Here is a 23723-nt window from a genome sequence, read left to right as displayed (position 1 = left end):
TGAGAACTGGAGAGCTAATTAGCAATCTGCTAAAATAACAAAAAATAAAAAACACACTATAAAATATGGGAATAAAACAGAGCAACAACAAATTCAACAGAAGACAACAATTTGCTGGGCCCAGACCCAGGAAAAAGCTACTAGAGGGAATTTTGCATGGCATAAAAGTCCAGCCAGTCAAAATTACAGAGAAGGCCTGAGCCTCCTAACCCTATAGAACCCTATGTTCTACCATGACGAAAGGGCTGCCTGGTCATGCGGCCAATTTTTAGCCAGATAGCAAAGGTGTGAGAGCCCTCACATCAGAAACCCCCAGGAAACCCAGCCCTGAAGACCTCCAGAAAAGGAAAGTAGAGTGACCTGAACCCTAAAAAATGAGAGGATTGGCAGGAACACCTTACCTGAAGGGAGAGCACAAATCCTAACAGTCAATGGCTAATGTGTACCAAAAGTTGACAAGTAACACTGCAAACCTTCCCAAATATTTCTGCAATATGTTTCCTAGGAGTTAGGGCCAAGTAGCTCATCTAGGAGCAATTGCCTGATTTGGAGCATAAACTTGAAAGAAATCTGGAGTAACCTTCCCAGAAGGCTGCAAAACACCCACAGACTAAGGGAAAAAACTCCTAAAGAACAAGTCCCATGCAGACTTATAGAATTACACTATCCTGCACAGGGGGAATGTTAAGGCTGCTGACAGTCCAAGGGAGTACAGTGGCATCTAGTAACGGATGCTTCCTGCCAAAAAATAAAAGTGGGGAAACAGAGATGCTGAATCCTCACACCTCGACAGGGAGGTCAGCAGCTCAGAGAATCCATAATTCAAAGCCTTTTCAGCAGAAGTACCAGTGTGGACAACAGAAACCCATGCAATGCATTCCACAGAAAGATTCCCAAAATTTCCCAGAGAAGATTTTGTAGCACCCAAGAGAAGTCCACCCAGGACACTGAGTTACAGAAGGATCCCCCAACGAGGTGGGTAAAGTCTGTTCTGGTGAGCAAGAGGAAAGTCCAAAATGTGGAGGCACACCAGACAAAGAAACATTATCAAGGTGTTGGGAAGACACCACCCCATTTCTAGCCAGGAACTGCAAAGTAGCATCCAGGACCTCTTTATCCAAAGGAATCATTTACATGTCTCTTCCTGAGCCCAGACATGCAGACACCAAAGGGGAGCCTAAAGGTGACTGGAAGCCCCCAAGAGAAGGGTAGACCATGGTTGAAAGGCATTCCCTAGACACCCCCTCAGCCCTTAGGGCAGTGGTTCTCAACTCCGGTCCTCGGGACCCACAGGCCAGATTTTAAGTATTACCTTGGGGAGATGCAGACTAGAATACTGCAATCACTAAGCAGCAAATGAAATCACCTGTGATTTAATTTGGTTATCTTCCAAACCTGGCCTGTTGGTGGGTCCCGAGGACCGGAGTTGAGAACCACTGCCTTAGGGAATGGTAATTGCCTTCAGAGTTAGGGAACAGACTGGTGAACCAAAGGTACCAGCGTAATGTCCAAGAGAAGACATCTACAAGCAAGGACTGTGGCAGTAAAGCTCAGCAGAAGGACTTGGACTATAAGAGTCCTGCATGAGATCCACTTCAGAAGGGGGTCTCCTGAGTTTTCCACCATAGGGATGCCAGGAAAGGGTGTTAAGATGGATGCAAGGATGATTGCTTAGAACAGGTACTTCTGGGGATTGCTGAATGGGCAGAACCTTAGCAAAAGAGCCAGATTTTGCTAGTAAACTGCTGTGACAGATAGCCAGCAGGGAGAGATGCCTGCTGCCGCAGTGGCTTAGGTTAGCAGCATCAGGGAGTCAGAGCAGCACATAGGAGATGTGGGCCACTTGCCCTGGGTTGTCTATATGTCATGTGTCTGTGGAAAAAGATAGACAGAAGGGGAGTTAAAGGTGCAAATAGGTTAAAATATTTGTGACAGTCTGAATCCTAAGGATAACAGCCCACTGACTGATCATTTCAAATTGTTACATAAATCATCAGCAGAAGGAATAGATATATAGATAGAAAGACAAAATGCTTCTCCAAAAAGAGACACACTGGAGCTACAATCTAAAATCTTTAACTCCTAATAGTTTGATCAATGAGCTAAAGTTGAAAGCCTTTCTATAATATGTTTCTACTTACACTTTATTTGAAAATTATATGATGTATATATCTAAAATCACCTGCCTATTAGAAGGGAAGACTGTCCCAGCATGATATATGAAACCATTTGTTGTAAACCTCAGTCATGAAATATGAACAAAGCACACACTTTATATCTGTAGTGATTACTTGTCTATTTCCAAAGCTCTAAGTGTTGTTTCCCTCTGGTGCTTTGCTCCTCCATTATCAGCATGAGTCATGTCTGAGAAGTTTTCTGACACATGAGATAAATTTGTGATGGGGGAGGAAGCTCAGAACACAGCTTGTCTATTCAGAACACAGCTCTGTATCTTTCCTTTGGACCTGGGCAGTGTGCACTGAAATTCTCCACCCTTCCTCTCTGCTCCTGACAGATGCACAAGGATTTTATCACAATGCTGCACTTTTTAAGGGATATAGAAAAGAGAAGACTGCAGATAAATAAGTAAAACTTACGTAGGAGGATTTGTTTCATCTCTGTGTACCACCTAATGCTATTCACTTCACTGGGTATATGAGAGGGTTTACAACCACTGTAAATGTAAGGTCTATGCACCTTCCAACTCCCATTATTAGTGTTTAAAAGAAGGCTATGCATATAATCCAGGACTGATAAATTCCTTATTGGACAAAACGTCACTAACGACACATCATTTTTGAATATTTTGTATTTAAAAGTAATTATTGTATGTTAATAAAGGTATTTATACTTTCATTTTAGGCAACATTTAAGCGGTGTCCACAATGTATTTTCTAAGTGAAGCTAGGTCTCAATATTCACAAACCCAGATAGCAGGTGCTGATGTAAGTTTTAGGGGGCTGGAGGTGACCAAGTTCGGGCAGTGAAAATCTAACAGAGATCTAAGTAGTGCTTCAGAAATAGCAACAGCTGTGGGATGATGCTTAATTCAGGCTAAATGGCAGAAACGAAAGCACGGAGCATGCACGCTCACAGTACTACCCCAAGTTGATGACATCTGCTTTAGACCCCTCAGCCTTATCCCTGAACCAATGGTGGCAACCAACGATTGTTAGATAATAATTCCAAATTCATAATTCCCCACTTATTGGAATTATAGTATATTCACAGCAAGCTTGCAAAATATATTTGGTTTTATGATTGATCATAATATTATGTGTGAATGACCTTGATCAGGTGATTAGTGATGAAGTTCTTCAACTGAGCTGAGGCAGTAAAATGTCAGATATTTCTGGTGTATGTAGCTAGTTGGAGGATGACATATAAGGTATCTGGTATAGAATGTCATGGGAAGTCAAGAATAGACAGGATATATGGAATACAAAGAATAATACATATATTAGATTAAATAATGTTAGTTAGGATTAGTGTAATCTCAGTCATAATTAATAGTACTTATATGTATTTACTTAATGTTGTATAAGTTGTGTGACAGGAAGTCAGGTAAATCTGTGGATGTTGTCACAGACAGGAGATACAGGTCTGCTTGGTTTAGACAATTCACCAATTACTATAGGGTGTCGGCTGAAAAGGTAGCCAGGATGGCTTAGGGAAGTTGAAAGGCCTTCAGCTGTTCAGAATGAGGAAATTAAGGCCTCTATAATTTGTCCAGAGGAAGTCCTATTGATTGATGCCTCCTGACGCTGTGTGAGCTGGGGAGAGAAGGACAGTCAGATGTGTGCCCCCCCGACGCTGTGTGAGCATGGGAGAAGGAATGCCCCCTGAAGCTGTGTGAGCATGGGGAAGACCTCCTGAAGCGATGTGCGCTGAGGAGGGTAAAAAGGGTGAAGACTTCTCAAGGTGAGAAAATTAACTATTTCTATGTGAAGAGTGTGAAGAGAAAAAACAATGGATGTTTTCTATGTGAAAAGGAAAGTCCAATGAACATGTGCTGTGTGAAGAGAAAAGGGACAGTCTCTATGTGAAGAGATAATAAATGGACTATTGATAGTCTGCTGTATGATCAGCCAAGTCTGCCCAACAGTAGGTTGGGGACAGACTTCCTTAGATAGGTTCCTGTGTGTGAGAAGGTAGCCGCCCACAGTGGCAAGGATTTATTTTGTGTTTTATTTCATTTGGATGTTTTTGACGCTTGCATTTAGTTGAAGAAAATTGCATGAATAAACCAAACTGTTGTTTGCAACCACTTTTCGGCTATCTCCCTGTGTAACGAACCCCCCAAAGGGGTCATCCACACCCGCCACCGAGCAAGTCCCCCCACAGTTGGTAATGTGTTACTTTTGTGTAGATTTTTGGTTATATGATATAACATGACATTAGACATGTTACAAGAATAGAGTGTTACATGTGGGCTAGTCAATCAAAGTACACATATGACTTTATGAATTTAGTACCTCCTCTTGTATAAAAATAGCTGAAGTTAGCAGAAGTGATGCATGCCATACAAGGTTTTGAGCACTGTGAAGTTATGACGTCTACATGTAAGATAAATGGCCAAGGGATCGATATTCAGGACAAAGACACACACACATCACAGACTCCTACAAACACAAAGACTATACAAGACTCTTTGACAACCTGCAGGTGCTTGCTCTCAGAAACCTAAAGACGTAATTTCCTACTTCTTCTTGTACTTGGAGATTAGAGTGGAAGGACATGGAAGAACACACATGTCTATATAGCCATGATTTTAAGTTGGACACATTTTTCATAAGTAGCTTTTATTCCTTATATTGTTACCTACACTGAACTGAACTGTTATACCATTTACATTGTATTTATGATGCCAACTGTGTGACAATAAATTCACACCTTGTTTTTAAGTCAGTCTGGCTATCGATGCTAATCATTACTAAAGATACTAAAATACAGTATTAGATATCTTCATTATTTTACAATGATGCAACAGTGAGGTAGCTCCCAATGCTTCAGCCTGACCAGCAAAAAGCCCCTTTCACACGGACTTTCCAATCAGGTCCACCAGTTTTTCAGGTGGACCTGATCGGATGCTCCATGCACCCCTATGGAGCAGCAGTGGCATGTCCGCTGACACCCGCTGCTATCTGATCCAATCCTGTCCGTGATATCCAGACGGATGGAAACCCTATTACCATCGTTTTAATCGGATCTCCCATAGAGGAGAGCAGGGCTCTGACAGGCCTGTCTCTGCACAGTGAGTGGAGACGGACCTGTCATCCGCCTGCTCAGCAGGGAACAGCGGATCCATCCCCTGCTGAGCAAAACATAGTCCGTCGGGCGGAAAGCGCTTGTGAAAGGACCCTTACTCAAAATGTGGGAAACCCACATGGGAGTGTGCCACAGATATGAAAGTGCTCCACATTCTAGCACAATATGGCAGACTTGCATGTTAAACAGAGCCCTCCACAGCTGCTGTGCCAATGCCCCTGCTGGTGCTGGTGTTTCCATCTTTGACTGGTCCTTGTTCTGGGTTCCATCTTTTTTGAGCCCCTTGATTGGCCAGGCTGCAATGACATCATCTCACGTGTTTGCACAGGAGTCACATCACCTTGGCACCCAGCAGATGCCATAAATGTGGTCTGAAATTTAAAAATGATGATGTGCAGAAAAAACTGGCGGAAGTAAAATCCCATAGCAGTAACGATCTACTCAAAAAGAGGATAAGAAACCTCATTTATGCATCATGATATGTGTGGATTACTTAGAAAGCAAAGCATAATGTTAGAAGTGCAGTAACTTACACATTTCCTAATTAAAGCTACTTGTAAATTGATCATTGCAGCTTTTTAGTGTTTAACACTGTAAACTTGCCCAAAGTAAAGTCATGAAAAACTCTTTATATTACAAATGATGTGCTCAGTGTCGGTTCACATTTGTGCAATCACAGAGATCGCATGTAATTCGGAGCGCACTGCTCCTAAAATTACATGCGATCTCTGTGCGGTGCAAACTCAGCCATACAGTTTGTATTGCTGAATTTGCACCGAAATCGCACTAAAACACGCACAAGACCCTTTTTTTGGTCCGCAGCAGAATCGGATCGCATGGTGGTTCACACTAGTGTGATCCGATTCTGTTGCAAACTTTCAGATCGCACTGCAATATGCGATCTGATCCGGGGGTGTCGTTAACATTTTATTGACACCCCCAGCGTATCGCATATGGCAGTGTGAACTGCCAGGGGTGTGGATGCGATGCAAGAACACGCTGTATATTAGCAGCGTTCCCAATGTGAACCGGCACTCAATCATTTGCTATTGCGCTATTGCACTTAAGAAGAAACCACAATAGGGAAATATCAATATTATTTCCATACCTTCTTTCTGCTCTTGTTCACAGCCACCATATCACCTTTGTCATGATCATCAGATTTTGGGTTGCCTAAAAAAATAAAAATAAAACATATATACTGTAATATATATATATATATATATATATATATATATATATATATATTGTGACAGTATGAGGCTTAGTCACTGTGATAAGATAGGAAAATATGACACAGGATTAGCATTAAGGCTGCTTTCACAATGAGGCTCTTAAAAGCTGCCCATAAAATGCTGTGTGCTTTTGAGGCGTTAGTGGTGCACTTTTTTTTTTGAAGGTCATGTGACTCAAAAGAACTATCTTAAGGGTGCTTTTAAAGCGCTTTTCAAGCACTTCCCATTAATTTCAATGGAGAGGGGTGATTTGGAGGAGTTTTATTTAGCGCTCCAAAGATGCTGCTTGCAGGAATTTTTTCACTGCCCTGTAGGCGCACCACCCCACTGCCCACCCCAGTGTGAAAGCATTAATTTATTTTAATGAAGAATTGGTTTTTGTAAGATTTTCCGGCGCTTTTTTAGAGCAAAATCGCTTGAAAAGTTTTTCCGGGCAAAGAAAGCTGTGTATTTGGCTTTCTCTGGATTCTGTAGCTCTGGATCAGAACATTCAATCCTGTGTCTGGGTTTTGCTAGACACCTGGCTGAGTACACAGGTGTGCAGTGTCGTTATATACTCAGGTCTGAGGATAGCTCAGGGCTCTTGGTTTGGAGACAGCTCCCAGTGGGGGAGACGGAAGGGCTTATGGGGGGGGGTCTGAGGGCCCAGCCAGAAACCAAGGGTCTCAATTCCAGGAGTCAGGTCAGCTCCTATCGGGGTGTCAGGAGAACCACAATCCATAGGCCAGAGGTTGGCTGTGCAGCAGGGTGCTGTGTCTAAAGGCTAGAGAGCCAAGTATCCAAGAGAGCTGGACAACGCAGTCTGAGAGACTGGTAAGAGATACAGTGTGGTACTGCAGTTGAAGCTGAGTGAGCTTATGAGCCAGGTGGCTCAGCATTTTCCAGTGTTTGTATTGTGCTGAAGCTTAAGAAGATCCCCTGCATGGGAAACCATTAATTTTTGAACCTTTGCTTTCTTTTTAATAAAAGCGTCTACCAGGCCCTTAAATATAGTTCCTGTTTGCTGTAGACTCACTGTATAGATGCATCCACCACTAAGTTAAATACCCCATGTCACAATATTGCGTGTGTGTGTGTAATAATAGGATTTTTGACTTACCGTAAATTCCATTTCTGTGATGTTCAACAGACACAGCTCCTGATCTTCTCAATCACTGGGTTATACTGCCTCCTACAGTAGCAGGACAATAGGCAGAAGAAGTCTGTCTACGCATATGGGCAGTCCCAAAGGTATACTCCCTCTCTCTGCTATAGGTACTCATTTTTTTTCTGCCTAGTCAGGAATAAGGACCTAGTTCCTTGCTGGGATCTCTGGTCCTGGCAATTTTTTCTTTTTGGATAGAATTTTTTTCCCCTGGATTTTTTCCTGTGAGATCTACAATTGACTGCTGGAGTGGGCGACGGGCTGGTTAATCTAGATCCAGTGGTCACCCCAGTCTGGCCAGCGAGCCCGCACAGACCTCAGCTCTGTGCTAGGTCGACCGTGACATAGCCCCACCGGAGGGGGGCTGGCCTGCGAGTTAACCACCTTGCGAGGTCGCATACGACCGGGTCTCTGCCCAAGTCACAGCGTTCCTCCTGGCCGACAGCCCCCCCCCATGTCGATGGAGAGGAGGTTCTGTCTGGAGCGGTGCCCGCCAGGTTCCTGGTATGGTAAGTAACTGTCCCTCCTCTACCCCTGGAGGGTTTTGGGGTAGACTGGGGCCCCTACACGGGACAGTCGAACCCCTGGGTTCCCCTCCTTCCCGTTAGGCACCCTGCTCATCGGTCTGGTGGCCCCCATCCGCCTCCTCTCCTTCACTGATGCTGGGACTGTATGGTGGCCTGGTCCACCGCCTAGGGTGGGGGCAGAGTGCTGTGCTGGCGATGGGGGGGTGCGCCACTGGCGACCGAGCGATCGGTTGTAGTGGGGAGGCTGTACCTGGTGGGGGCTCCAGCCAGGGCCCCCCCCCCTTCCTGCTTGTGCCATTTTCTGAGGGATCCCTCCTGGGTCCCTGGGAGCCTCAAGGTGCCATGCGGGGACACAATCTTCTTGTAGCCTGTGTGCTTAATGAACGGCAGTCCCATTTGTGTAGTCCGGTGGCCATTTTGCAGTGGCTTGCCATTGAAAATAGCGGCGGCCATGACAGTGGAGCCATCTGGGCAGTTTTTTCGGCACTGGGAGCCCCTCCCCATTCCCCTGGTGCTGACTTCTGGATCTTTTCATTTCCTGATCGCAGTTTGTGCAGTGCAGATTCTCCTGGTAGCTGCGGTGCCTGGTTTCTGCGGGGTGGTGAGTCTGATGGGGTCCTCTCCCTCTCTACTGAGGATCTGTGGCTGGCAACCGCGTGGGCCGCCAGAGTGGTGGGTGTTGTCCCTTAGAAGTGTTTTACACTTTTTGTGGGGTCCCCCTGGTGACTCATGGAGTCTTTAGAGCACATCTCCCCACCTGATGCCCTCTCTGAGGCTGCGGGGCCCTCTGGGTCCCATCCATCCATTGATGCACTAACAGTGGTCCTGGAGTCCTTGGTGGTGGTGGCTTTTGGGCAACAGGCTGGCAAAAAGCGCCCCCACCTTCCCCTGCCTCATCTATCTCATTAGATCCTGAATCTGATTCGGAGGACGTGGGTCACCCTGCTGGGTCTGCGACCACGCGCCCTGAATCCTCAGATAGTGAGGAGGATTCCTCCAACTGCAACCACGTATAAAAAGGCACTGGTGGCGCACTGATTGTAGCTGCGTGTGAGACCTAAAAGATGTAGGACGTAGCAGAAGCTGCAACGGAGCAGGTTCCCTTTGGCATTCACAAGCCATCCAGAGCAGTAAAAGAGTTCCCTTTCCCCTCCTATTTTGACAGAATTGACACTAAAGAGTGGGGATGACCAAAGCGTCCCCTTGGGAACCCTAAGTGATTTTGCTAAGCTATACCCCTATGAGGAGCCCCTTCTTAAGAAGTGGACTGTTCCACTGGTGGTGGACCCTCCAGTTTCCAGATCAAATAAAGGCAACCATGATTCCGGTTGAAAAGTCCCCGGCCTTTAAGGACTCGGCTGACAGGAAGGCAAAGGTTGTGGCCCGCAATATATACACCTGGTTCGGCACTGAGGCCGATATTCACCACTGCCCTGGTGTTGCAGACTCTGACCGAATGGGCTAGGCTTTTGCACTGTGACCTGGAAGGACCAGCTAGTCCAGGGGCTGCAGTTTACCTGTTATGTCTCTTTTGGTGCGGCTCACCTAGTGGCTTGGCTCTCTGTTTCGGCAGTGGTCCTTTGGCGTGTATTTTGGCTCAAATGCTGGTCTGCGGACCAGACTTCTACAAAGGCCCTGACTGATCTTCCCTTTCAAGGAGATCGCCTGTTTGGTGCTACCCTGGATGACATCATTATAGGTCTCACAGGGGGCAAGAGTACCTTTCTTCCGCAGGCTACTAAGGGCAAGGACACTCATCGTAGATGTGGGCCCTCCTTCTCAGCTCATAAGATTTTTGTCCCTCAGGGTCAACTGACAAGGGCTCAGAGCCCTTTGGGGCCTCCTCAGGAGGATCCAAACAAACTTGGTCAAGAGCAGGCTTCTCCAGACCTGTGGGCAAGGCCCCTTCAGAATGAAGGTGTGCCCTCACCTGTATCTGGGGTGGGGGGATGACCTCGCTGGTTCCTGGACCCGTGGACTCCCCTGGTACAAGTCAGGTCATTCGGTCCGGCTACAAGATCGAGTTTAGTTCTTACTATCTGGTAAGGTTCTTCCTTCCAATGTGCGACTGTCTCCGGTCCGCTTACAGGCTCTTTTTGGGGCGGTGCAAGACCTTTTAAGGGTAATAGTCCCGGTTCCGACTTCGGAACGTTTTCAGGGGTTTTACTCAAACTGGTTTACAGCCCCCAGTAAGGAAGGCAAGGTGCGTCCAATTCTGGATCTCAAGGCACTGAGCAGCTTTGTGTGGGTGCAGAAGTTCAGAATGGAGTCTGTATGCGCGGTGGTGGCTTCCCTGCATCAGGGGGATTTTTCTGGCCTCCATCGACATCAAGGACGCTTACCTTAACATTCCAATATGTGCCAGTCCCCGGGGTGCTTCCTCCGCTTTGCCGTGGGAGAGGATCATTATCAGTTTATGGCGTTACCCTTTGGTATCACCTCTGCTCCTCGGGTCTTCACAAAAGTGTTGGCTACGGTGCTAGCATTGTTACGCCAATGGGGGAATCGCAGTAATGTGCTACTTGGGACGACCTTCTGCGAGCGGAGTCTGCTACTGCTCTGGTGGAAAACCTGGAAATCACCATACGAGGTTGTGGGCATTTGGCTGGATTCTGAATTTTCAGAAGTCTGCTCTGGTTCTGTCCACAAAGCTGGGCTATCTGGGTCTGACTCTGGACTCGGCCTTAGCCAGAATGCTCCTTCCTCTGGACAAAATCCAGAAACTGCAGGCTGTAAATCGTGTCTTGCATGCGGATGCATGGCCTGATGGTGAGTACCTTCAAAGTGGTTCTGTTTGCACAGTTCCATACGAGGTTCCTGCAAGGGAGATTCTGGCCAAATGGGGAAATAATTTGCAGTCTCTGGACAATCAGATCTGGCTCAGCCGGGGAACCAAAGAGTCCCTTATATAGTGGCTTCATGCTTTGGCTGGGCAAATCCTCCGTCTTCCTGTATTGGACAGTGGTCTCCACGGATGCCAGCCTGTCCAGCTAGGGAGGCGTCCTCTGCAAAATTTATGCTCAGGATGTCTGGACACTGGAAGAGTCCAGACTACTAATCGATGTCTTGGTACTTCGAGTGATCAGACTGTGCTTGGAACATTGGACGGATCATCTTCAGGAATGTCCAGTGCGCATGCAATCGGACAAAGCCACGGCCGTGGCTTATGTCAATCACCAGTAAGGGCACAAGAAGTGTCCTGGCAGCTCTGGAGGTAGCCAGCATTCTAAGGTGGGCAGAACGGTTCGTTCCAGCCCTCTCTGCTGTACACATTCCCGGGGTGGAAAACTGGCAAGCGGATTACCTCAGTCGGCAGGCATTGGACCAGAGGGAGTGGTCTCTTCATCCGGAGGCGTTTCATCAGTTGTGTCACCAGTGGGGCATCCCTGAGGTGGATCTGTTGGTGTCTCGGCTCAACAGAAAGGTGCAGAGGTTTGTGGCTCGGTCACGGGATCCCCTGGCGGACACCACGGATGCGCTGGTGGCCCCGTAGGGTCAGTATTGTCTGATTTACGCCTTCCCTCCTCTTAAGCTTCTGCCAAGACTTCTAAGCAGGATCGAGGCAGAAGGGATTCCAGTCATCTTAGTGGCCCCGGACTGGACTCGCTGGGCTTGGTACGCCGATCTGGTGTGGCTGGTTGCCGATGTTCATTGGAAGCTTCCTCTCAGGGAGGATCTGCTGTCCCAAGGACCAATCTTCCATCCTGCTTTACAGTTTCTGGCTTTGACGGTTTGACTGCTGAACGTCAGGTGCTGATTGATAGAGGTTTTTAGTCGGTGATTCCAATGCTGTTAAAAGCTAGAAAATCTACTTCTAGGAAGAGCTACCATCGTACGTGGAAGACGTAAATTGCGTGGTGTGAGTCTCTTGGGGTTCATCATCGCTCCTTTTTAGGTGACTCAGAGCAGAAACTGGCCTTGAGTACTATAAAGGGTCAGGTGTCGGCCTTTGCGGTCTTCTTTCAAAGGCCCTTGGCCACATACTCCTTGGTGTGTACTTTTCTTCAGGGAGTTAGGCACTTGACCCCTCCAGTGCGGTCTCTGTTGTCGCCTTGGGACCTCAATTTGGTGCTCAGTCCTCCAGAAGCCTCCTTTTGTGAATCTTCGGAAGATTCCCCTGCTTACACTATCCCAGAAGGTGGTCTTTTTGGTGGCTTTCAACTCTGCGCGCAGGGTGTCGGAATTGGCGATGTTATCCTGGTAGTTCACAGTGATAAGGTGGTTCTTTGCCCCTGTCTGTCATGCCTTCCTCAGGTTGTCTCAGATTGTGTTGCCTTCCCTGTGTTCCAGGCCTAACATCCAAAGGAAATTGCTTTGCATGCCTTGGATGTGGTCCGGGCCATTACGGTCTACCTGGCAGCTACGGAGTCTTTTAGGAAATCGGACTCACTATTTGTGCTTACGGATGGGCCTCGGAAAGGGTTGTCCACTTCCTCTGCGAACATTTCCAGATGGATCAGACAGACGGTGATTCAGGCCTATTCCATGAAGGGTAAGATTCATCCTTTCCCTGTCAAGGCGCACTCTACTCGGGCACTCAGTGCCTCCTGGGCCTTCCGTCATCAGGCATCAGTGATGCAGCTTTGCAAGGCGGCCACCTATTCGTCGGTGCACACTTTCACAAAGTTCTACAAAATGGATGCTTCCTTTACACGCAAGGTTTTGCAGGCTGCTGTTTAGAGGACCTGGTCCTCTTTGAGGGTGTATTGCTGTTTTCAGGTGGGCTGCAGTTGTTTTGGTTGAGCTCCTGTTTACCTGGTTGGCTATAGTTAGCCTTGGGAGTTTCTTTTCGCTGTTCCCACCCCTCATGTTTAACACTGCTTTGGGACAACCCAATGCTTAAGAAGATCAATGAACGAAAGAGAAAATGGGATTTTTGATCTACCGTAAAAATCAATTTCTCTGATGTTCATTGACGGGACACAGCACCCACCCCTCTGCGGAGTCGTAATTCTTCTGACACTGCTTGTAACAAAACTGAATACCTATAGCAGAGAGAGCGAGTATACCCACTGGGACTGCCCATAGGTGTAGCCAGACTTTATTTTTTCTGCCTAGTGTCCTAGTCCTTTAGGTGGCAGTATAATCCAATGGTTAATGAGATCAGTAGCTGTGTCTGTCAATGAACTAGAAAGAGAAATATTATTTTTCTTTTATGTACAAAGTAGTTCAAATACTGTTTACACTCAGAGAGGTCATGAATCACTAAGGGGGACCAGAGCAGAACTCCGGTTCACACCACCCCAGTAGTCAAAATCCTTAACTCGCCTGTCAAGGACTCTGTGGCTTCTGCTGCCACAACTTTCCTTATAGTTCCTTCCTATGGAAATACTGACTTTTCTGAAAGTCAAAAATTGCATATGGCAAGAACACCCCACTGATGCATCCTGTTTGAGGATGCCCCACAGATGCTCAATAGGGTTTAGGTCTGGATACATGCTTGGCCAGTCCATTGCTATTACCCTCAACCTCTTTAGCAAGGCAGTAGTCATCTTGGAGGTGTGTTTGGGGTCGCTATCATGTTGGAATACTGCCCTGCAGTCCAGTCTCCGTAGGGAGGGGATAATGCTCTGCTTAAGTATGTCACAGTACATGTTGTCATTCATGGTTCCCTCAATGAACTGTAGCTCCCCAGTGCTGGAAGCACTCATGCAGCCCCAGACCATGACACTCCCACGACCATGCTTGACTGTAGCAACACACGTCTTTGTACTTTTCACCTGGTTGCCACCACACAAACTTAACACCATCTGAACCAAATAAGTTTATCTTGGTCTCATCAGACTACAGGACATGGTTCCAGCAATCCGTGTCCCTAGTCTGCTTGTCTTCAGCAAACTTTGCAGGCTTTCTTGTGCATCATCTTTAGAAGAGGCTTCCTTCTGGGACGACAGCCACGCAGACCAATTTGATGTAGTGTGTGACGTGGTTTCTGAGCACTGACAGGCTGACCCCCCCCCCACCCCTTCAACCTCTGCAGCAATGCTGGCAGCACTCATACGTCTATTTCCCAAAGACAACCTCTAGAAATAACGCTGAGCACGTGCATTCAACTTCTTTGGTCGACCCTGGTGAGGCCTGTTCGGAGTGGAACCTGTATGGTCTTGGCCACCATGCTGCAGCTCAGTTTCAGGGTCTTGGCAATCTTCTTATAGCCTAGGCAATCTTTATGTAGAGAAACAATTTTTTTTTCAGATCTTCAGAGAGTTCTTTGCCATGTTGAACTTCCAAAGACCAGGATGAGAGAGGGAGAGCAATAACACCAAATTTAACACACCTGCTCCCCATTCACACCTGAGACCTTGTAACACTAATGTGTCACATGACACCGGGGAGGGAAAGTGGCTAATTGGACCCAATTTGGACATTTTCACTTAGGGGGTGTACTCATTATTGTTACCAGTGATTTAGACATTAACCACTTCCCGCCCGCCCTATAGCAGATTGACGGCGGGAATGTGGTTGTATTATCCTGACCGGACGTCATATGACGGCGGCAGGATAATACAGCTCTGCACGCCCCCCGGGGTAAAGAGCCTACTGACGTAGCTCTTTACCATGTGACCAGCCGTGTCCAATCACGGCTGGTCACATAGTAAACAGGAAGAGCCATTGATCGGCTTTCCTTAGTTCGTGCCTGACAGGCACGAATAAAGGAGCACCGATCGGCGGCTCCCCTGACACGGGGGGGGGTCGGCACTGGTAATCAGATCATTGATTACCAGTGCAGACCCTCGGGGGGGGGGTGCCACTAGAACCACCAGGGATGCCCACCCATGACCCCAGGGATGCCCACCTATTACCCCAGGGATGCCCACTATGGCCCCCAGAGATGGCAATCAAGGTTTAGGGAGCCCCCCATTGCCCTACCCATCAGTGCTGCCCGCCAGTGCCCTCCCTATCAGTGCTGCCCACCAGTGCCCATCATTGCCATCTTTCAGTGTCGCCCACCAGTGCCCATTATTGCCCACCAGTGCCGCCTATCAGTGCCCATCAGTGCCGCCCGTCAGTGCCGATCATTGCCGCCAATCAGTGCCCACCAGTGCCGCCAATCAGTGCCCATTAGTGCCCATCAGTGCCACCTATCAGTGCCCATCAATGCCGCCTATCAGTGCCCAGCAGTGCCGCCTATCAGTGCCCAGCAATGCTTCACATCTATGCTACCTATCAGTGCCACATATCAGTGCCGCCCCATCAGTGCCGCACCATCAGTGCAGTCTCATCAGTGCAGGAAAAAACATATTTATTTACAAAATTGTATAACAAACAAAAAAACTTTTTTTTTTTAATTTCAAACTTTTCGGTCTTTTTTTATTTGTTTAGCAAAAAGGAAAAAACCCAGAGGTGATCAAATACCACCAAAAGAAAGCTCTATTTGTGGGGGGAAAAGGACATAGATTTGGTGTAGGTACAGTGTAGCATTTGGTGTAGGTACAGTGTTGCAGTGTACAGTTTTGCAATTGTCATTCAAAATGCAACAGCGCTAAAAGGGGAAAATTGGCCTGGGCAGGAAGGGGGTGAAAGTGCCCTGTATTGAAGTGGTTAATGGCTGTGTGTTGAGTTATTTTGAGGGGACAGCAAATTTACACTGTTATACAAGCTGTACACTCACTACCTTACATTGTAACAAAGTGTAATTTCTTCAGTGTTGTCACATGAAAAGAAAGAATAAAATATTTACAAAAATGTGAGGGGTGTACTCATTTTTGTGAGATACTGTATATAGAAGCTGGGGGAGAAGTAGAAGGGAATACTACATAGTGTCATTTTAATGACAGCGCTGGGACTGCTGGGGCTGCTGATATCATATCCAAGAAGGCTTCAACCAGCAGCAGTCTCAGTGCTTTTAAATGTTTACGCAAGAGATGCCTTTACAGGTAAAAATGCAAAAAATACATTATGGGAGGATTTTTGTTGCAATGATGGGTTTGGGGACATGCTTTCTTTAGAAAAAAATAAAACATTTTAAGCTATGACTAATTCCTGTGCTGTTTTTAAAATCAGTTGTGCTCACTGTAATTTAAAGTGGATGTATACCCAATTCATGAAATCTGACCTGGGCACATATATCTGTAGTGTTTACTTATCTCTCTCAAAAAGCCCTAAGTCCCGTGTCTTTCTGCTGCTCCGTTCCTCTCTTATCAGCATAATAACTTCTGACAAGTTCTCCGACACTAGATAAAAAGCAGCTGGAAATTTGTGTCAGGGAGGTAACTTAGAGATTGATAAGCAAAGAGCTGGTCTATTCACAGCACAGCTCTGAAAGTTTCTTCCTTCCTCTGCCTATGTGGGGGGGGGATGCCTTTCAACTGGTGGCAGGCGATCCCCCCTGATGCCAAAAAGGTTGGGGACCACTGCCTTAAAGCACTCTATTGACTAAAAATACATAGACTGGACTAAAAATAGGTAAGTTCACACATATTTATTTATTTTTTAATTGTAATTTCACTGGGAAAGGAGGAACCTGACCCTTCAGCGAATAAGCCTGCACAACTGTCTGCCTGATCCATCTGGCAATGGTCGCCGCAGACGCAGCCAATCCTTTACGAGGTCCCTCGGTAAGGACAAAAAAAGCATCTGATTTCTTAAAAGACTCAGTGGCCTCCAGGTAAACCCTGATCGCCCAAACCACATCCAAAGAATGCAAGGCAATTTCCTTGGGATGCTTGGGCTTGGGACAGAGTGAAGGCATCACAATGTCTTCATTCAAATGAAAATCAGAAACCACCTTCGGGAGAAAAGACTGATTAGGTCGAAGCACCACTTTATCTTTGTGGACCACCGGTAAGGAGAGCGGCAGGACAACACCGCCAATTCAGACACTCTGCGGGCAGAAGTGATAGCCACCAAAAAGGCAACCTTCTGAGACAATGTAAGCAGAGAAATCTCCTGAATGTTCAAAAAAGGAGGCAATTGAAGAACAGATAATACCAATTGAGATCCCACGGAGGTAGCTGGGACCGTCTCGGAAGGAGCCATGTAGCGCACTCCCTGAATGAAAGTACGAATCAAGGCATGCGTAGCTAACTGGCTTTGGAAATATATAGCAAAGCCAACACTTGGCCTTTGAGCGTGCCCAAAGCCAACCACTGTTTAACCCCTTACTGCAAAAAGGCCAAAAACCCTAGTGAAAAACAGCGAAGGCTGCATCTACAGCGATTCACACCATGAAATGTACGATTTTCACGTGCGATGATATATCTTCCTGAAAGTCGACTTCCTAGCCTTCAAAAGCATAGGAATCACAGAGTCATAAAAAACCTCTGTCTCTCAACACCTGGCTTTCAACAGCCATGCCGTTAAAGTCAGCGACTATAAAGCAGGATGGAAGATCGGACCTGGAGACAGCAGATCTTCCCTGACAGGAAGACTCTAAGGAGCATCAGCGACCAACCTTACTAGGTCTGCGTACAAAGACCGGCGAGGCCAGTCTGGGGCTACGAGAATGACTGGAAAAACGTTTCCACATCTATCCTGCGTAGAAGCCTTGGCAAGAGTTTCAGCGGAGGATACTGACCCCCAAGGAGGCTCCAGTGCGCCTGTGGCTTCGGCCAGAGGAACTCGAGACCTGGCTACAAACCTCTGCGCCTTCTTTGTGAAACGAAAAACAGACAGATCGACCCGGGTGCCTTTCCACTGAACACACAGGAAATGAAACACCTCTGGGTGTAGGGACCACTCCCCTTGATCCAACACCTGTTGACTCAGGTAATCCACTTGCCCTGGCATAGTGCTGGGGGAATGAAGCCACCACAACAGAGCAGACATAGCGTTGTGGCTCAACCGAATCAAAATGTCCAAGGACTTTGGATCCTTGTTCCATTTGACAAGAATCTCTCTTTGCAAAGGTCTTGTATGGAACTGAAAAAACAGAACCGCCTCGAAGGTTGATACCATCAGACCCAAGGCACGTTCACAGAGAGGACAGATTGTTTTCCAACAACAACTGGATCACCCCCTGCAACTTTTGCAGCTTGTCCCGGGGAAGAAAAACTCCCGTCAAAGCTGAATCCAGAGCCAGGCCATGATAATCCAGTCTCAAGGAAGGTATCAGGGTGGATTTCTTGAAATTGATGTTCGACCCGAACTCCTGCAGAGTTCTGACAGTGACCGTCAGATAGCCCATCAGGGCTGAATGAGAGTCCTCCCTCAATAGGAGATCGCCCAGATACCCCAGTACCGCAATCCCCCGTTGGCGCAGCAATGCCAACACCGGGGATAGTACCTTGGTAAACACCTTGGTGGCGGAGGCAAGACCAAAGGGTAACGCCACAAAATTGATAATGCTCTTCTGCTACTGCAAAGCGAAGAAACCGCTGGGCCCAGCATAGATAGGGATGTGTAGAAATGTGTCCTTGATATCTATGGAGACCAAGAAGTCTCCCTGATGTAGGGACGCCACTACCGTTCGAATGGACTCCATTCGAAACTTCCGTACCCACACAAAGAAGTTTAGAGCCTTGAGATTCAGGATCAGACGCACCTTGCCCTCCTTTCTGGGCACCCTGAACAGGTTTGAACAAAACCCCTAAAAGCGTTCCTGAGAGGGAATTGGCACAATCACCCCTTGCTACAGCAAATTGTGTACCACCCCTCGCAGGTTCCTTAACCGGTCCGGAGTTAGGTGACAATTGGACAGGAAGAACCTGTCCCACAGAATTTGATCTTGTACCCCGGACTGGCCGGACTTTGATGTACCCGACCATGGCTTCTTGGAACCCCCAGAAGACCCGAACGGATTTTCTTTTTCTTGCGTCCCGGAGGTACGAAAGTCGCGTAAGAGCAGTGAAAGAAGGCCCCCGTCCTATGACGTGGCGCCTTGCCCTTAGAGGATTGAGGCAGAAGAGTACTCTTTCCACCCGTAAGGCCTTTAATCAACTCATCCAGAGAGGATCCAAACAACCTCTCCCCTGTAGGGGAAGATCAGTCAAGGCCTTTTTGGAAGCCTGATCCGCAGACCATCTTTTTAACCACACCATGCATCTAATAGCAATCCCCACTGCAGCCACTCTGGCCACTAGGGGAGCCATATTCAGGGATGCATCACACATGAACATAAGGGCTTGAGCCAACTGGTCCATTAGTTCAATCACCGCAGGGGGGAGTGCCGCCATTGGTCATTAACAATATTGTCAAAAAGTTCCAGGCAAGGATACACCTAGCCTGATTTTTGGGATCTGCAGGAGCCAACAGACACCCGCGTACTCGGCGCTGTAGATTCTTCTGCCATTTTTAAACTGTCCCGCACTGAGACTCTAAGTGGACCCATCAGGTTGGGGTGCTTCTGCGGCGGCCAAATCTGCTTCAAAATCTGATGAAATTTCTGAGGGGGCCGAAGGCAGAGGACATTTGTGGCTAGCAACACGTTTACATACAAAATCCACCTTTGACACCAGGCTTTTCAAACTGCTGTCATATCAGACATGGGCTGCAACCCAGAAGGTTCTGCAGCCGCCCTAGGGGGTCTGTAGGTGAAATTTTATCCTGGGACTCCATTTTACACGGATATGAAAAAATAAGGCAGTGTCACTTTAAGAGGTCGCAAATCGCGATCCCACGGCTACATCGGCGGTATTCCAAGCCCCAATCCAAAACAATCTGATAGCAGAGTGAGGAAGAAAACCTACAGGAGACCCCAAAAAACATTACCAAACCACTCAGGAAGCTGCCAGTGCGTTCTGTGAAAGCAAAAGTAAAAATGATCTAACATAGGAAATATAAAAAAAAACAGCCTGGGACATCGCTAGAATCTGCGTTATGCCTTTTTCCTGTCCAGCGATTGTGGACCACAATAAAATGGCCACCCCATGCATTCCTATGGGGAACTAACAGAAAATGGCTGCCCATGCATTCCTATGGGAAAAAATAAAGCATTAATCTACAGTAAAATGGCGGCCCCCACAGCGCGACATGCGGTCTCCCGGACCGCCAGAGGGGGTCCCAAACAAGAGGCATCGGAGGGTCCCTAGGAGGAGACCCCACAAGGACAAAGCCTCCCCCACAGATAAGAGTCACAGCGGCTGCAATACTTCTACCCCCCTAAGGTAGGAACCTGTCATGGGTAGGGCAAAGGACTGGGGGGGGAGGGTTAGGCCTAGCATGCCCGGGAGGCCAAGGGAACCGAGTGAGCCTCGAGGGTCCGACTATTCCTGGGGAAAAGGCCTGCGTCCACTCCGAGACCGCCAGAGGATGGAGGGACAGCATTACTCATCATACCACGGTACCAGGTGGGTGCCACTCTGAACAGTCCACCTCCCACTCGGGATGGGGGTGCTGCAAGCCAGGGGGGTACACTGCCACTCAGGGCATTCTAGGTCGATCGCGTCCCAGCAAGACTTGTCCACTCGCAGGCTCCCTCCATCAGGGCTCTGTCGTGGCGAGGCCTAGTGCTGGACTATAACCTGCTTACGCTGGCCAGGCTGGGAGACCTAAAGGATCTAGATTATATCCAGTCCAAAACCACAGCCAGCTGTTGCTTGTAGTTCTCCAGGAACACTAACTAGTAAAATAAAAAAAATGACATATAAAAGTTTCCCTATTAAATAGCTAAGACCGAAGTCCCAGCAGGGAACTAGGTCCTATTCCTAAACTAGGCAGAAACAACCTGGCTGCAATGTAGTGAGTGTACAGCTTGTATAACAGTGTAAATTTGCTGTCCCCTCAAAATAACTCAACACACACAGCCATTAATGTCTAAAACGCTGGTAACAAAAGTGAGTACATCCCTAACTAAAAATGTCCAAATAAGCCATTTTCCCTCCCCGCTGTCATGTGACTTGTTAGTGTTACAAGGTCTCAGGTGTGCATGGGGAGCAGGTGTGGTAAATTTGGTGTTATCGCTCTCACTCTCTCATACTGGTCACTGGAAGTTCATTATGGCACCTCATGGCAAAAAAACTCTCTAAGGATCTGAAAAAAAGAATTGTTGCTTTACATAAAGATGGCCTAGGCTATAACAAGAGTGCCAAGACCCTGAAACTGAGCTGCAGCACGGTGGCCCAGACCATACCGTGGTTTACCAGGACATTTTCCACTCAAAACAGGCCTCGCCATGGTCAACAAAAGAAGTTGAGTGCACGTGCTCAGCGTCATATGCAGAGGTTGTCTTTGGGAAATAGGCGTATGAGTGCTGCTAGCATTGCTGCAGAAGTTGAAGTGGTGGGGGGTCAGCCTGTCAGTGCTCAGACCATACACCGCACACTGCATCAAATTGGTCTGCATGGCTGTCATCCCAGAAGGAAGCCACTTCTAAAGATGATGACCAAAAAAACCCGCAAACAGTTTGCTGAAAACAAGCAGACTAAGGACATGGATTACTGGAACCATGTCCTGTGGTCTGCTGAGACCAAGATAAACCTAATTGGTTCAGATGGTTTCAAGCATGTGTGTGGCAACCAGGTGAGGAGTACAAGGACAAGTGTGTCTTGCCTGCAGTCAAGCATGGTGGTGGGAGTGTCATGGTCTGGGGCTGCATGAGTGCTGCCAGTACTGAGAAGCTACAGTTCATTGAGGGAACCATGAATGGGAACATGTACTGTGACCTACTGAAGCAGAGCATGATCCCCTTTCTTCGGAGACTGGGCTGCAGGTCAGTATTCCAACATGATAACGACTCCAAGACGACCACTGCCGTGCTAAAGAAGCTGAGGGTAAAGGTGATGGACTGGCCAAGCATGTCTCCAGACCTAAACCCTATTGACCATCTGTGGGGCATCCTCAAATGGAAGGTAGAGGAGCACAAGGTCTCTAACATCCACCATCTCAGTGATGTCATCATGGAGGAATGGAAGAGGACTCCGTGGCAACCTGTGAAGCTCTGGTGAACTCCATGCCCAAGAGGGTTAAGGCAGTGCTGGAAAATAATGGTGGCCACACAAAATATAGACACTTTGGGTGATCACACCAGGATCGGTGAGATCAAATGCTTTTGATTTTTAAAAATGGCACAGTTTACATCTAGGTAACCTGGAAGTGATGTGACTTCATCGCTTCAGGGTTACTATATCATAGAGCCCAACAAAGCCGTTACCGTCTTTGTTGGGGGTCTATGATCAGCGGGTGGTTCATTGGGACTCCTAGTGCAACAAGAAATGCCGGTAAAGCTGCGGGGAGGGGGGAGAGTCCCCTTTCCGATGCTTGTAAAAGCAATCCAGCAGCTAGTTACCTGCTAGAATTGCTTTTACAAGTGAGCTGACCATCGGCTCTAAATGCCTGCAGCTGCAAGCATCATCCCCGTATAACTACTCAAACTCCAGCAGTGTACGGGTATGTCGCTGGAGCTGAAGTGGTTAAATTATTATTCTGGCCAGTAGAATGCGTTAATGCTTAAATGCGAGTGCAATATGTAGTAATATTTTAGGCAGCATTTTTCCTTCCAAGAGTTCTCATGCTCAGAGAGGCTTTTCCAGACATCCTGTGTGCATGAGGCATTACGCTCGATTCACACCTATGCAGTTCGCTTTTGATCCGTTTTCTGCAACGCTTTTTGCACACACAATTTTTACTGTGATTTGCATTTTTTATGCGTTTTGCCATGGCTTCTGCTGTTATCAATCTGACCAGTGAAAAGGAAGACAGATCTGGGAGAGCCCTGGCTCTTTTGTGTACAGCACTGGATTGGTAATGGGCACAGATAAGGGTAAAGGGGAGCTGGGGGGGATTCTGTGACGGATTATTTTTTTACTTTAATGTATAGAATGAATTAGGGTTTTTTTTTACTTTTTCTTCTTGCGTTTCTGCAAATGCACTGCAAAATGCATAGGTGTGAACCTAGCCTACTATGGAAGAGGATATAAACCATGGGGGATCTGTCATAAAGATTACTAGAAGTGACAGATCCTACACAAGGCTGCCCTCTATCTGTCACCTGTGGAAGTGCCCTGAGTAGAACAATGAGGGGACACAAGTCTGAAGTGGGCTGGCTGAGCTACACTCCCCTAATCACTAACACTATGACCCTGCACTGCCTCACCTCACCATGTGATGGCACCCTTCACCATCCCCCGCCCTGTACAAGTCATGTTAAAGACTGAAGAAGCACACCACCCACCGCGCTTGGCTGCTCTGCCATCCTCATCCAGCAGGACTTTAGGCAGACATAGGACAGGAATCACAGGGGAGATATCAGTCATCATTGGAGCTCGTGTGTCTTCTCTTCCCATTATCCTGGGCACCATTCTGTGCCCGGTTCTCTCCATTCCCCGCTTTCCTGTCACCTCCACCCACGCAGAGCGGGAGTCCTTCTTCTTCTTACTAGAACTCCTCTTCATCCTTGCAGGTTACCTCACTGACTGGTCTCCGCTCTTCCCGCTGCCGCGCACCGCCTGTGAGAGAGAAAACAGCGCCACCCATCGGCCAAATGGCTGCAGGAAAACAACTCCCCCCTGCGCTTATAGGGCTGAGCGAGAACAGCGCCGCCTTCCTGCTATGTAACTGAGCGAGAACAGCGCCACCCACCGGCAACGTCACGAAATAAATACAGAACTGCACTGTGGCCCCATTGGGGAGGAGAGACTACTTTGGCTCTGGTTACCTCCTAACCACTTCCAT

The 23723-nt window shown here is 47.6% G+C and overlaps 1 protein-coding gene across 1 annotated transcript in view; it reads right to left on the bottom strand.

Moving 5' to 3' along the window:
• Positions 1 to 23443, bottom strand: part of LOC309552646 (uncharacterized protein) — a gene marked incomplete at both ends in the record, with an annotated part of 68970 nt that extends 45527 nt beyond the window's left edge. The window contains 2 exons of the mRNA XM_082253582.1: positions 6377 to 6441; positions 23224 to 23443. Of these exons, the coding sequence (XP_082109708.1) occupies positions 6377 to 6441; positions 23224 to 23443 (285 nt within the window). The remainder of the gene's footprint in view (positions 1 to 6376; positions 6442 to 23223) is intronic.
• Between the last annotated feature and the right edge of the window lie 280 nt (positions 23444 to 23723).

The sequence above is a fragment of the Pelophylax lessonae genome (assembly GCF_965119305.1).
Source record: "Pelophylax lessonae genome assembly, chromosome: 4".
In the NCBI taxonomy this organism is placed as follows: domain Eukaryota; kingdom Metazoa; phylum Chordata; class Amphibia; order Anura; family Ranidae; genus Pelophylax; species Pelophylax lessonae.
The sequence above is the reverse complement of the archived record's forward strand: the minus strand, read 5'-3'. Positions and strand labels throughout refer to the sequence as shown.